Below are 12,177 nucleotides of genomic sequence, written 5' to 3' on the forward strand. Positions count from 1 at the left end.
CACACTATTGAATTATTCATGAATTTAATAAATATAACAGCAAGGTCAATGAACAAATCATATGATTAACTTATAAATTCAGTGTTAAATTCGGAATAAAAAAAAAGTCGATACAATTAAAGAAAATTTTAGGGTGAATAAATCCCAAGAGGTCATTGTTCTCTATTTTAAATTCACATCAAATACTATTCATCAGATACATTAGTTGATTTTGAAGAAATGCAAGAATTGTTTTCACGTTGATGTTGAGAATTATTTGCTTCCGCTGTTAGACGTTCCATCAATTCATGGTCATAAGTAGAGTGTAGCATTAATGCTAAAACCCCCGCTCTTGAAGACATTCTATTACGTATCTGTCGTTCCTTCTCAACTAACTCATCTAATTTCAACCACTGAAACATTAAAAATCTAATATTAGGAAATAATGCTAAAAAGGGTGAAAGTAGGTAAGCGCCTTGCTGTACAGTAAGTGTTGATTATACCTAGTTATTAAGAATGTGACTGTTAAGTATGTGTTATATTTGAATTCGATTTGGTCAATCAGCTTATATTAATAAGTATATTTTATGATATATTTATATATACAAATCATTTATTTTAATAGTATAAGAAATAAGTATGGTAGAATAATCATTTTAAATTACATAACTAAAATCATCGACTGCTTAAACGTGTTTTGTCTATATCGTACATGTGTAAGACGGTGACAACACATGCGGGTATGATGTTCTCTTATTATATATAATTTATAAAAAATAAATGTAGTTTACCTGGCGAACTCTTTCCATATCAATTTCTGCTCTTCTTAATTTATCCCAACAGTAGTGTTTGATGCATGTTTTCTTAGGTACACGGCAAAATTCTCCAGTTAAATTGAAAACATTTGAAACGAGCGGACAGCCACATACCTAATATGCAAACAAATATAATTAAATATTAGTACATCATAATTTGTACTAATACAAAAAAAAAAAATAATAATAACTATGTAAATACATATAAACATTTTGCATACATTAAAAATAAGTAAATAACAACAAATAAATTAATAAAACAATTTTATTATAATAAAAAAAAAATATTTTTACCTCAGTATCACTAATGACAGTTGAATCTTTAAAATGTTCTGGACATAAAACTCTCAATCTCTTACAATAAGTAAGTTGTGAAGAATTATAAAAATCACAAAACATATTGTTACCATCAATTCTAGTTTTGTAAATTGAACCAAATGATGACTGACTTTCATACTAAAATGTTTAGATGAAATTATTAAAAATACGAAAATAAATAACTATATATTCATTATTAAATGTTTAAGATACAAATATATAAACAAACCTTATTAAAACATTTTTCCATATGCTTTACAGCAGTTCTTGTGTGTATTTCATGTCCACATGTAACACAGTGCATACTCATTTCTTCATCAATATCTTGAACTTCTTGATTTAGATCAACAGATAATAATTTTGCTTTTTCTAACAACTTATCAAGCTCCTTAAAATGATTTAAGATGTTCATTAATTTCAACTAATCTTGCTATTTTATTTTCTTCTGTTTAAAAACTAAACTATAAACTAAATTGTATTGAGAAAAATAAAAATGTTTGCTCAGTGTGTACTCAAACACCAATTAAAATATTAAGAAAGATTTTTTTCATAAATATTTTTCCATATTTTTTAATATAATAGCTATTTGAATTTTGGGCGAGTATTTTATGAGTTAAACGTATTTAAAGTTTAGACAAGCAGAGTGGAGTGGTACGGGGTTACCTCGCTAAATGTTTGTCCACTATTCCGCTTGTTTAAACTTTAAATACGTATAACTCATAAACTGCTCGCCCAAAATTCGATTTTCATGTATCAAAATACTCAGAAAATTATTCTGCTTTGAATATGAAATTAAAACTCTATGTTGTCATTCAAAAAAGTAAAAAACTTAAAAAAAAATATTTAAAAATATAATTTTTTAATGAAATCGTTGTTTTTTTAACAACTTGAAACTATGTAAAAAATATTTTCAAAAACATTAATACTTTTTTTAAATAATGAGTGTTTTATGATAAATGAATCACCTTGTATAAAAAAAAAGTAATTGAATGCCTTAACCCTCTCCCTGGCTCAACAGCAACACCACAATCTTTCACATAAAATTATAGCTAATATAATAATGACATGTGTATAGCTGATGCTGATGAGATAGTTGAAGTTCAAAATAGTTAATATATATTTACTTTATGTCTTTTATCCAATTCTTTCAATATATCTCTGACTTCCAATTGTTCTTTTCTAACTACTTCTAGATTCTTTTTATTTGTTTCTTCTGCAATACACGGTGATAAAGCCCATTCTTGAAGCCTTGGAGGTAGCACCTAAAATAATAGTTATAATCAAGCGTCTATTTATGGTTAATAAATATATGTATCAAACTTACATGAAAAATTCTAGCATTAGCTAAACTCAAACCACATTTATCTGAACAATACTTGGAATTATACCTTGCTATTTGAGTACATCCAGGACCATAGCAATGATCACGGTTTAACAATGGCAAACTTACATGATCACCATCAGAACTAGAATCTTTACGTTTTCTCTTAGTAGACTTGGATAAAGACCTATTTTTCCTATAATAAATAATACATTGTAATATCAATATTAAATAAAAATAATTAAATATTTTACTTGTTTATTGACATTTAAACATGTTTTGTTTTCACATAAATCTGAGCCACCAAATCTTCGCATTTCAGAACACCCCAAACATAATCCACAATTTTCAACTCGTTTACAATTTTCACAATGACCACAAGATCTATGTTTAGGACGATATTTTTCACGGCTATCTAATATACAAATAAATTTGGTCATATTATTATTAGATTCTTAATAAAATGGGTTCAGCTTATATTTTATTTTTATGAAATTTCTATTTTAATTCAAAAGCTTCAAATAATCATTTATTGATCAAAATTTAAAATTTTCAAAAAAGTATTCTGCGAAGGAATTTTTATCATACAAATATATAAAACTTTTATTATTTAATTACTAGTATATATACAGGATGTAACTCATCTATTTGACATTATTGCATTTGTCAAATAGACAAGTTACGCTCTGTATAAATATATAACTTAAATAGTTAAATAGTGCTTATAGACTCAATAATTACTTACAATAAAAAAAAATTATAAAGTTTAGATACAATAATTTAATGTTCTTGAATAATTAATAGTTTAATAGTCAATATTTAACCAAATTCAAATGCAGATAATACATTTTTAAATAAATTATACCAAGAGAGAGAAACATTTTATTAACATTGTATTAAATTAAAGTAAATTGTTCACAATGTGAGTTCCCAATAGACACAACATAGAATTAAATGAAGAATAATATAGTTTAATATAGTTTATTTACCTCGTTTGCTTCCAGCATAATGATCATTTTTTTCTTTAAAATCATTTCGACTTAATGATGTTTTGAATATTGTTTTCAATGAAGGGTCTTCTGATTTACATTTCTAAAATAATATAGATACGTTAATAATACTATAATAGTATTATCTGTAAAATTATAAAATATTGATTATGAACATACATCACAAAAATAATGCTTGATGAGCTTAGACTGCTTTCTTGTTATTCCAATACAATCACCATGATACCAATCTTCACATGCATCACATCCACTATAATTAATAAATATATGAATAAAACATATTTAAAATAAAAATTCACTACAGTCCTCAAGTAAACAATTTCAAAATATTTTTAAAGTAATTAGGAAAAAACATTTATTTTTAACTTTATAAATGTAATAAAGTATAGGTAGTTAAATATTTTATAACATGATAACTTATTATTAATTGTAGTAGCATAATGAATTTTAATATGCCACAAAAATTCATCAAAGTAAAATAGACCATAAAGCAATATGAATATAGTAATCTATCTTAAATTAAAAATAAAGTTATTCAGCTTTAATATTTACATCATAAATCTAGAACTGTCTGATGATCGACAAATGCAATATGCTTGTCCGTCTTGTTTAAGTAAAGTTGCAATTTTAGATTTACGCTCTGGGAGCATAAATTGCTTGGCAATTTCTTCTTTCTACAGTATAATAAGCACATTGTATAGTAGTTGTAGTTATATTTGACTTAGAATAAACATCAAATGGAGTTATACTTACAGATAGTCGAGGCATATTATCAATGTATTGTCAATCGATAAAATATAGATAAACTCTGAGATATTAATATGATATACTAACCATTTCTTTAATGTTACAATTAACTATCTACATTAAAGAGCAAAGAGCAAAGATATTTATTATTTACAGTCTAAAGTTAATAGACATTAGACAAATAGACAATAGTAAATAGTAAACACTAAACAGAAATCACTAATCTGTAATAGTATAGTAATAATTGTACTATACTATAATAATTCACCTACAGGCTACAGCCTACAAGTAGTCGTAACCTATAACTAAAGTTACTGAATACTGAACACTGATTAGTAATAAATAACTACAAATTATAATTCGGTAAACATATTCTTTATCTATTAAACTTGGATATAAATACGGTGGGAAAAATTATTTGTTGTCACAATCTAATAAAACGCATAAACGTTTAACCCAGCGCTCTTCGTGTTTAATATATGTACTAACAAACTTCCCGCGCTCATAGATATTTTAAATGTGTCTTAGATTCTCACCAAAGCTATTATTCTATTAATTTAGGTACCTACTGTTTTACAATGGTAATGACTAATGAGTTTTGTTCTGTGGGTATGAGCTTACACAATTTATAGAACAAAAAAAGATTTTATTTTTAACTTCAATATTTTATCTGGTAGGAAAGTAAAACTTATTAGCTAGTATTATTGGGTGGTCAACATTAAAAATTCCCAGTAATTTTTTAAATAATCAAGAAAAAGAAAAAAAGAAAAAAATAGGGAAAACCGTAAATTGTTACACAAAACTAGATTATGATAATATCGATTTTTTATTTTGTTTTAATTCAGAAACGAATAATCACAGTTACTTAAAATGTTTACCAAATATTTATACTTCGATATTTTCAATATATTTCAAAATATTTTAACCCTTTTTAAGATATTTACAGAAATTTAAAACTTTCGATTTTTGAAAATTTGCACACTATTCAGGGTTGCCAGATTCTCAAACAGTTCTATCGGCGTAACTAGGGATGAGGGTCTAGGGGGGCTTAGCCCCCTGTATTTGTATTTAGCCCACTTAAACTTCAAGTAATTTTTAACTTTGGTTTTCTAGGACTTTAGCCTTTGTAATTATTAAATCCTATAGTAACGTCCATGACAGTTCTTCTCGTACAATGGCTAACAAATTCTCATATTTTCATTGAAATTCTAGTACTAATAAAAAAATATAGTGTCACTATTATAGTTAAAAATGTATTAAATTATCGATTTGTATAGCAGACTTTAAATTTTAATGCAAGGTTGAGAACGAAAAGGTTCCTTTAACTTATAAGTATATAGACAGTATAGTTTATAATGGCACCAAAAAATCTAAATAATCTAAATAAATTAAATTAAATATTTAAACAAAAAAGGTTTTTAAGTATTATATGTAATAAGTAATAAAAAATTCAATTTTTTTTATTAAAGCATTTAAATTAATACTATGGTAAAAGCCACTATAATAGGTATACATATTTAGGTAAACCTCGAACGGCATATGGACTCAATTCAAATGTATAACAAGTACAATACGATGACTGCATGACCCGAAGACGAGGCATACCCGCATACCACTCACTCTACACCTATATAGATGGCTATAGACTAGCGCACTATGTTAGGGGTTAGGTGAGGTTAGGCTTCCAACCTTTTTAGTAGTGTGGGTCACCAATTTTGTAAAAAAAAACCTTTGAGGTCATACATAATATAACTGCCAAGGAGTGGAGCTTCGGTTGCCCCTCCTTCAATCTGCCACTGCCCACTGCGACTAAATAAGTTTACTTAAACCATTAATTGAGTTAACTTAATCAATACTTATACAGTTATACATAATGTCATAATATAATATAATACGCTGTACAGTAAACAGTTGGATATTTTTATCCAGTAACTTATAAATTATAACATATAAATTAGTATAACTGGTAAAAGTATAAACTATAATTCAGAGTTATTAATTCTGTCTATAAATTAAAAAACAATGCAATTTTAAAGATGAAATATACATTTTATAATTTTATATACACGACACAAAACTCCAAGAAATATAATGATGAAAAGTATTAAAAAGTATTAATACTAGTTACCTACTTAATGTTATACTCCATCTGTTTAGGCGGTCTAAACGTTACATAGGTGTAGTATAGACTTCCAATAATACTAATATTAATACCAATAAAGTTATAGAATGTGTACACATAATCACCACCAACAAACATGCCAGCATAAGTGACAATTATATTTTTTAGACAGCCGATTATTGTCGTCGTTAGGGCTGAATTGTATTGAATGCATAGCATTGTACTGTAGTTTAACACTAAACCCATTATAGACGAAACAAACATTTGTATTAAAAATGGTGGACGCAACCAATAATTGAATCTGAAAAACAAACGTAAAATAGTATATTTTAACTGATTTATATCCACTACCTAAAGGCTATAGCCATTGTTTCAGTTATATTCTATGTGCAGATATGTATTATAATTTATCAGGTATAGGCGTATTAAAATAATATCCTTTTACCGGCATAAGTAATAGCGTAGATTAAAATATAAATATACTTGTATATTTTGTATAGTTTATTTTATCAGTGGTAATAGCCATAGCCAAAAGGCGTATAGCAGATTCTAAATATTGATGATACCATTGATTTTAAAATATACATAGGTACAAGTTAAATCTTTATAGTACAACATACAATCAATGGTAAAACCTACAACTACGCTACTATGAGTACTACGCATTTATTATATAGTATTTGCCTACTCCTACTGGACATTATATCATATTATATTCATACAGAGCCGGATTTAGTGGGTGCAGAGTGCCAGGGTGCGTGGGGTGTAACACTCCCTCCCCACTTAAGATACCGGGTTCATTTTAGTCGGAAAATTTGTCATTTTGACATAGTAGTCGGCAAGTCAGCAGTTATGATTTTATTATGATTATACATGAATATTCAAATATTATTTATTATAATATTTAATATAATAGATAATAATTACTTAAAATATTGCAAAATAGATAATCAAAAATATTTATAAAAAACATAAAATATTTGATTTGATAGTTGATACTTATATTTATAGATTACTATCTGCCTGCTGCTTATTAGCCATTTGAAAACTACTGAACATTTTATACTTTTGACCCCCCAACTATATTAATTTTCATAGGCGTAAGGCGTAACTAGGATTTAATAGATACAGGGGCTAAAGTCCTAGAAAATCAAAATTAAAAATAACTTGAACGCTAAATGGGGCTAAAAAGTAATACCTTATAGGGGGCTAAGCCTCCCTATAGACCCCCTAGTTACACCAAATTCCAGGCCAGTTTTGAATTTAGATACTATAGGTATGGCATATACCATATACCTAAGACCTAATTGTAAGTAGTGTAGCTTAAGCAAGAACAATAATTTTATGAAAGTTTGTTTGGTAACGTATTTATTTTTGTACAAGTTGAGCCAATATAGGTAAGTCCTAAAGTTCTACATTTCTATCCACTTGTAATATAAAGAACGAAGAAACATAATATAATATGAAGATTGAAGGTAAGTTACCTAGCTAACTTTCGGTTAACTATTATATCATTATATTTTGTAATAAATAGGTGATTTATACGTTATAAATTATAACTTATCACAACTCGTGATTGTATATAAACGTACAATGGCGGATTTAAGTGGGGTCCGAAAGGCCTCGGCTCTCCCCCCGCATTGGCATAAGTTAAATACACATATTTGTATGTATTTGTTAATTAATGAAAAATTTAAGATTTGCGTTTTGGACTATGGGCACCCCCAAAAATTAAACGTCTTTTATATTAAACGTAGTAGTGTATAGTACACGCAGTGGCGCAACTAGTGGGTGCAAAAAGGTCTTTACTCTTTAGCACCCCCAAGTTCAAATTTAGCACCCCTTGTTTTATATACCTAATTATTATTATTATTATTATTATTATAGTGAAATACCATAAATTGGTTCAACTGTCAACAGTTTTAGCACCCCACGTTTTAGAGGTCTAGTTACACCTATAGTAATACGTATACAGAAATCTCTTATGAAATTATAACTTATGCGAAATGCGAATATTATTCAATTCTTCATATAGGGATGTAATAGGTACCTACTATACGTGTTCAATTATACTATAAATGAAATCAATTATAAGCGTGATGAAGTCCGCATCTCCACCAGTATCACACAAATAATAAATATTATTACATTACGAGTATATAAGGTATAAATGCATAATATGCGGTACGCGTACCTGTACACGTGGTCTAAATCGTCCGAAAAATACAAGTGCGCCAGAGCGAACGGCAACACGAACAGCGACGAATAGTACAATAGCCCACACTTGCCCATTTGCCTGTTGGCGTTCAGTTTTCTCTTGGAGAACACGCCGTTGGCGGCCGTCAGCAGATTGTTGAACAAGACGAATGCGCACCCGTCGATGTTCAACTCGACGTCGCTGCCGGCCGCTATTATGGCACCGGCCACCATCATGGCCACAGACGTCTTGACGAACCGGTCGGCTGCGATGCGCAACAGGTAGTATTCGCCCGACATGGTCATCGGTATGGCCAGGCGCCTGAGCACGGTAAACGTGGGCAAGCTCAGCTCCTTGGTGCCGGCCAGGCCCAGTTCCACGTTGCCCAGATGGATGAGCGGCATCGGAAATACGTCCGCGAACGTGCGCCCGCCGATGTCCGGGAACCTCGCGAGGCCCAGCCGCTTGGCCGCGTACAGCACGGTGACCGTGGCGAGCATCTGGCTGACGGCCAGGAACCGGTACGAGGGGAACCCGTAACCGGTCAACACGGACTTGTTGACGATTGTGATCAACGTCGACGCGGCCGCGTACAACAACGCCGTGCCGGCTTTGGCAAATCGCGGCGGCCGTGTCTGCATAACTATTTCGGCCGCCGCATTCACGCCTGCGTCTTCCTTCGTTGCGGCGCCGAAGTTCGCGTTTTCCCGGCAGTTGCCGCTGCATTTTTATCATATCCTACAATAGTTTGACGGCCTGGTCGACTGATATATTACATACTACCTATGTTTTTTTAACGATTTTCTGCAATAAAAAAAATAGTTAATTTTTTTTTTGTTATTATTATTCTACTGCAGTATTATATTATATACTTCCAGAACATTGCACTATACTAGTATAGTATTGGTATAGTTGTTTACTTTACGATATGACCAATAGGTCTACATAGTTGATTTATTCGTGTCGTTATTGATAGCAAATTGAATTTATCCGGTACCTATATAATGACGGTAGATGGGAGGGATCAAAAGTATTGAATTCCCGGTACTTCACAAATTAATTGTGAAAAATAAAAACTGGAATTTTTATGTCACAAAACAAATATTGATTTTTTAGTTGTGAATAAATAAATGAATAATTTAAACGATTTGAAAATTTCACAAAATATTTAAATTCGCATTTTCTCTTATAAATGTTATAATTTTCAAAATATTTTGGTTTTTTTTGTTTTACTTTTATAGATATTAAAAATGTTCGATTTAAAAAAAAATCTATTTAAATGAGTAAAATAGATATAACAAATGAAGTCACAATTCTTTTTTCTCAAGTGTTGACTGTTAAATTCAAATGTTCACAAAATCACAAAAAATATAAATTATTTAGCATAGTTAAAAACGTATGATATTTTTAATTTTAACACCTAAAGCTTGACAATTAAATTCAAAATGACTCGTAAACTTTTTAACTGAAAGTTAGAAAAAAATTTGGTATTTATAGCCACGCATATTTTTGATGAGCGATTAAAGTTCAAATTTTAACATTGGATATTCAAACTTAGTTATTTAATAACAATGTGGTATCCTCTTAGCGATTTTTGTTATTTTTTTATTATTCAATAATTAGCAACTTGAAACATATGATTTAGATTATCATTTTCTATACACAATGACATTATAAAATATTTATAATACCTATTTAGTTTAGTTTTATGCTATTTACATGAACTTATTGACACTGTTTTATGGTACATCGGTATATTGACTTAGTTAATAACAGGCAACAGTTAGTGATATTAAAATAATTACCAGGTATATTAAATCATAATATGCGATTTGTTTTTGGTAAAAAAATCGATTGTATTATCAATAGAATATAGAACATTAAATTTTTTATTAAACCGTCTTCGCTTTAAATTGTTTTTTGTATAATATACAATGGTTTAAATTAACTTCAAATTTAACAAATTCATAATTCATTATAGTGATATATACGATTAATAACGACTGACGAGGTAAATTTGATAGTCGAAACCTAATGGGTACTATAGTCTATGTGTAGGTATACACAGACATACAGTAATATAGTATACTACAACAGAAAGATTTCCCTGTTTCTCTTATATTTTATCTAAGCATATTGAATAATATAAAAATCTTTGTAAAACTAATAATTTTTTTCCAATTAGTATATTATTCAATATTAGCCATTAAGTAGTAGGTACGTAAACTTTATGATAATATTATAAACTCAATAATTATACATAGATACTAGATAGGTACCTAACTGGCTAAAGTATTTTAATTTATAATTATTAAAATGAAGTGCCGTATGATGTTATTTTGTACATAATATATATATACCTACCGTTAAAAATAATAAGTTACTTCGCAAATTGTATTTTATACATAATAATTGCATAAAATATAATTATAAATTACTATTATATATAGGCACAGCCAACAGGTAAGTAAATTAAATAAAAGTAACGAATATTTTAAAGTTCTTATAGGTACTACAAATCTACAACAAATACTCAACATTATTTTATTGATAGTGTTCACGCACTTAAGATGATTTTTATTATTATTTAATATTTATCGACTTACATATTGAAATAAGTCTGAAATAAATCTGTATTATGTTATTCAGGTCTATTTTCGAATAGTTCTGTTAACTAACCCATTTGAATAAGTTTTTCACACAATTTCATTAGTAATACCACACGAGCGTTGCTATTGCTCAATTAACTATAAGAACTAGTAACTAGGTATAATAATATATTGTATGCCACGCGATCTAACCTTACCCCCCATTCATTCCCCTCGCATAATTAATATTTAACATATAAAGTAAACAGATTAATTAATTTTCACCACTCTATCGTGTAACTTTTTGTTTTTAAAAATTGTGTAGACAGAAATGTATTTACTGAATTTGTGACTTGTGATATTACATAAATAACCTAGACTAAAATAGATTGTAAATCATAATTCATAGTAGTATAGTACATTGAATACCTACAGTTTAATATAGGGTCAATAGGTTCATTTTTTAATGTGTAAACATCGGGTGCATTTATATCTAGCTATATATACGTATAGGTTGCATAGGCCATAGGGTGTAACAAAATTAGTATTGGAGTTTTAAAAAGCCGTATTATCAATACTATAATTATAAATCCAAAAATAATAATTGAACTTTTTCTTCACATTGACTCAAGTTATTCAATGTGTTCCTTCTCGAGTATTGTTCTCAGTACTTAACTGCTATTCTAGTTCAGGATCAGCAGTTCTTAAACTTTTGTAGATTATGGATCCTCGGTGAAAGATTTTCAAAAATCACGGATCTCCTAGCTCAGGAGTGGCGAATCTACGGTACACGTGCCAAAGGTGGCGCGTTGATCAAATTTCAATGGCACAAGAAAAAATGAAATTATTAAAAATTATGCTATTTATAAAGTTATGATTATAACTGTTATAAAATATTCAACAAAACAAATTATATATATTTTAAAAATTATAAGTGCATGCCTACTTAATAAAATAATACATAATAAATCTGTAACTTTATTTTTATTCTTAAAAAATATAATTTCCTTTGGGCACGTGATTTTCAAGACCTTGATTGGGAAAATTTGGCACTTGATCAAAAAAGATTTGCTAATAATA

General features: G+C 28.8%; 2 protein-coding genes across 2 annotated transcripts; both read right to left on the reverse strand.

Moving 5' to 3' along the window:
- Positions 1-7: 7 nt before the first annotated feature.
- On the reverse strand, positions 8-4,571 carry LOC132919843 (CXXC-type zinc finger protein 1-like). The gene is made up of 11 exons (XM_060981728.1): positions 4,197-4,571; positions 3,996-4,117; positions 3,603-3,693; positions 3,423-3,525; positions 2,687-2,848; positions 2,437-2,627; positions 2,237-2,374; positions 1,342-1,500; positions 1,089-1,250; positions 771-908; positions 8-392 (listed from the first exon to the last, which is right to left on the reverse strand). The coding sequence occupies exons 1-11, from the start codon at positions 4,209-4,211 to the stop codon at positions 186-188; spliced, it is 1,488 nt and encodes a 495-aa protein (XP_060837711.1). The 5' UTR covers positions 4,212-4,571; the 3' UTR covers positions 8-185.
- Positions 4,572-6,218: 1,647 nt separating this feature from the next.
- On the reverse strand, positions 6,219-11,260 carry LOC132919846 (UDP-sugar transporter UST74c-like). The gene is made up of 3 exons (XM_060981730.1): positions 11,116-11,260; positions 8,507-9,313; positions 6,219-6,613 (listed from the first exon to the last, which is right to left on the reverse strand). The coding sequence occupies exons 2-3, from the start codon at positions 9,148-9,150 to the stop codon at positions 6,319-6,321; spliced, it is 939 nt and encodes a 312-aa protein (XP_060837713.1). The 5' UTR covers positions 9,151-9,313; positions 11,116-11,260; the 3' UTR covers positions 6,219-6,318.
- Positions 11,261-12,177: the final 917 nt, after the last annotated feature.

This window comes from Rhopalosiphum padi, chromosome 2 (genome assembly GCF_020882245.1).
Source record: "Rhopalosiphum padi isolate XX-2018 chromosome 2, ASM2088224v1, whole genome shotgun sequence".
Lineage (NCBI taxonomy): Eukaryota > Metazoa > Arthropoda > Insecta > Hemiptera > Aphididae > Rhopalosiphum > Rhopalosiphum padi.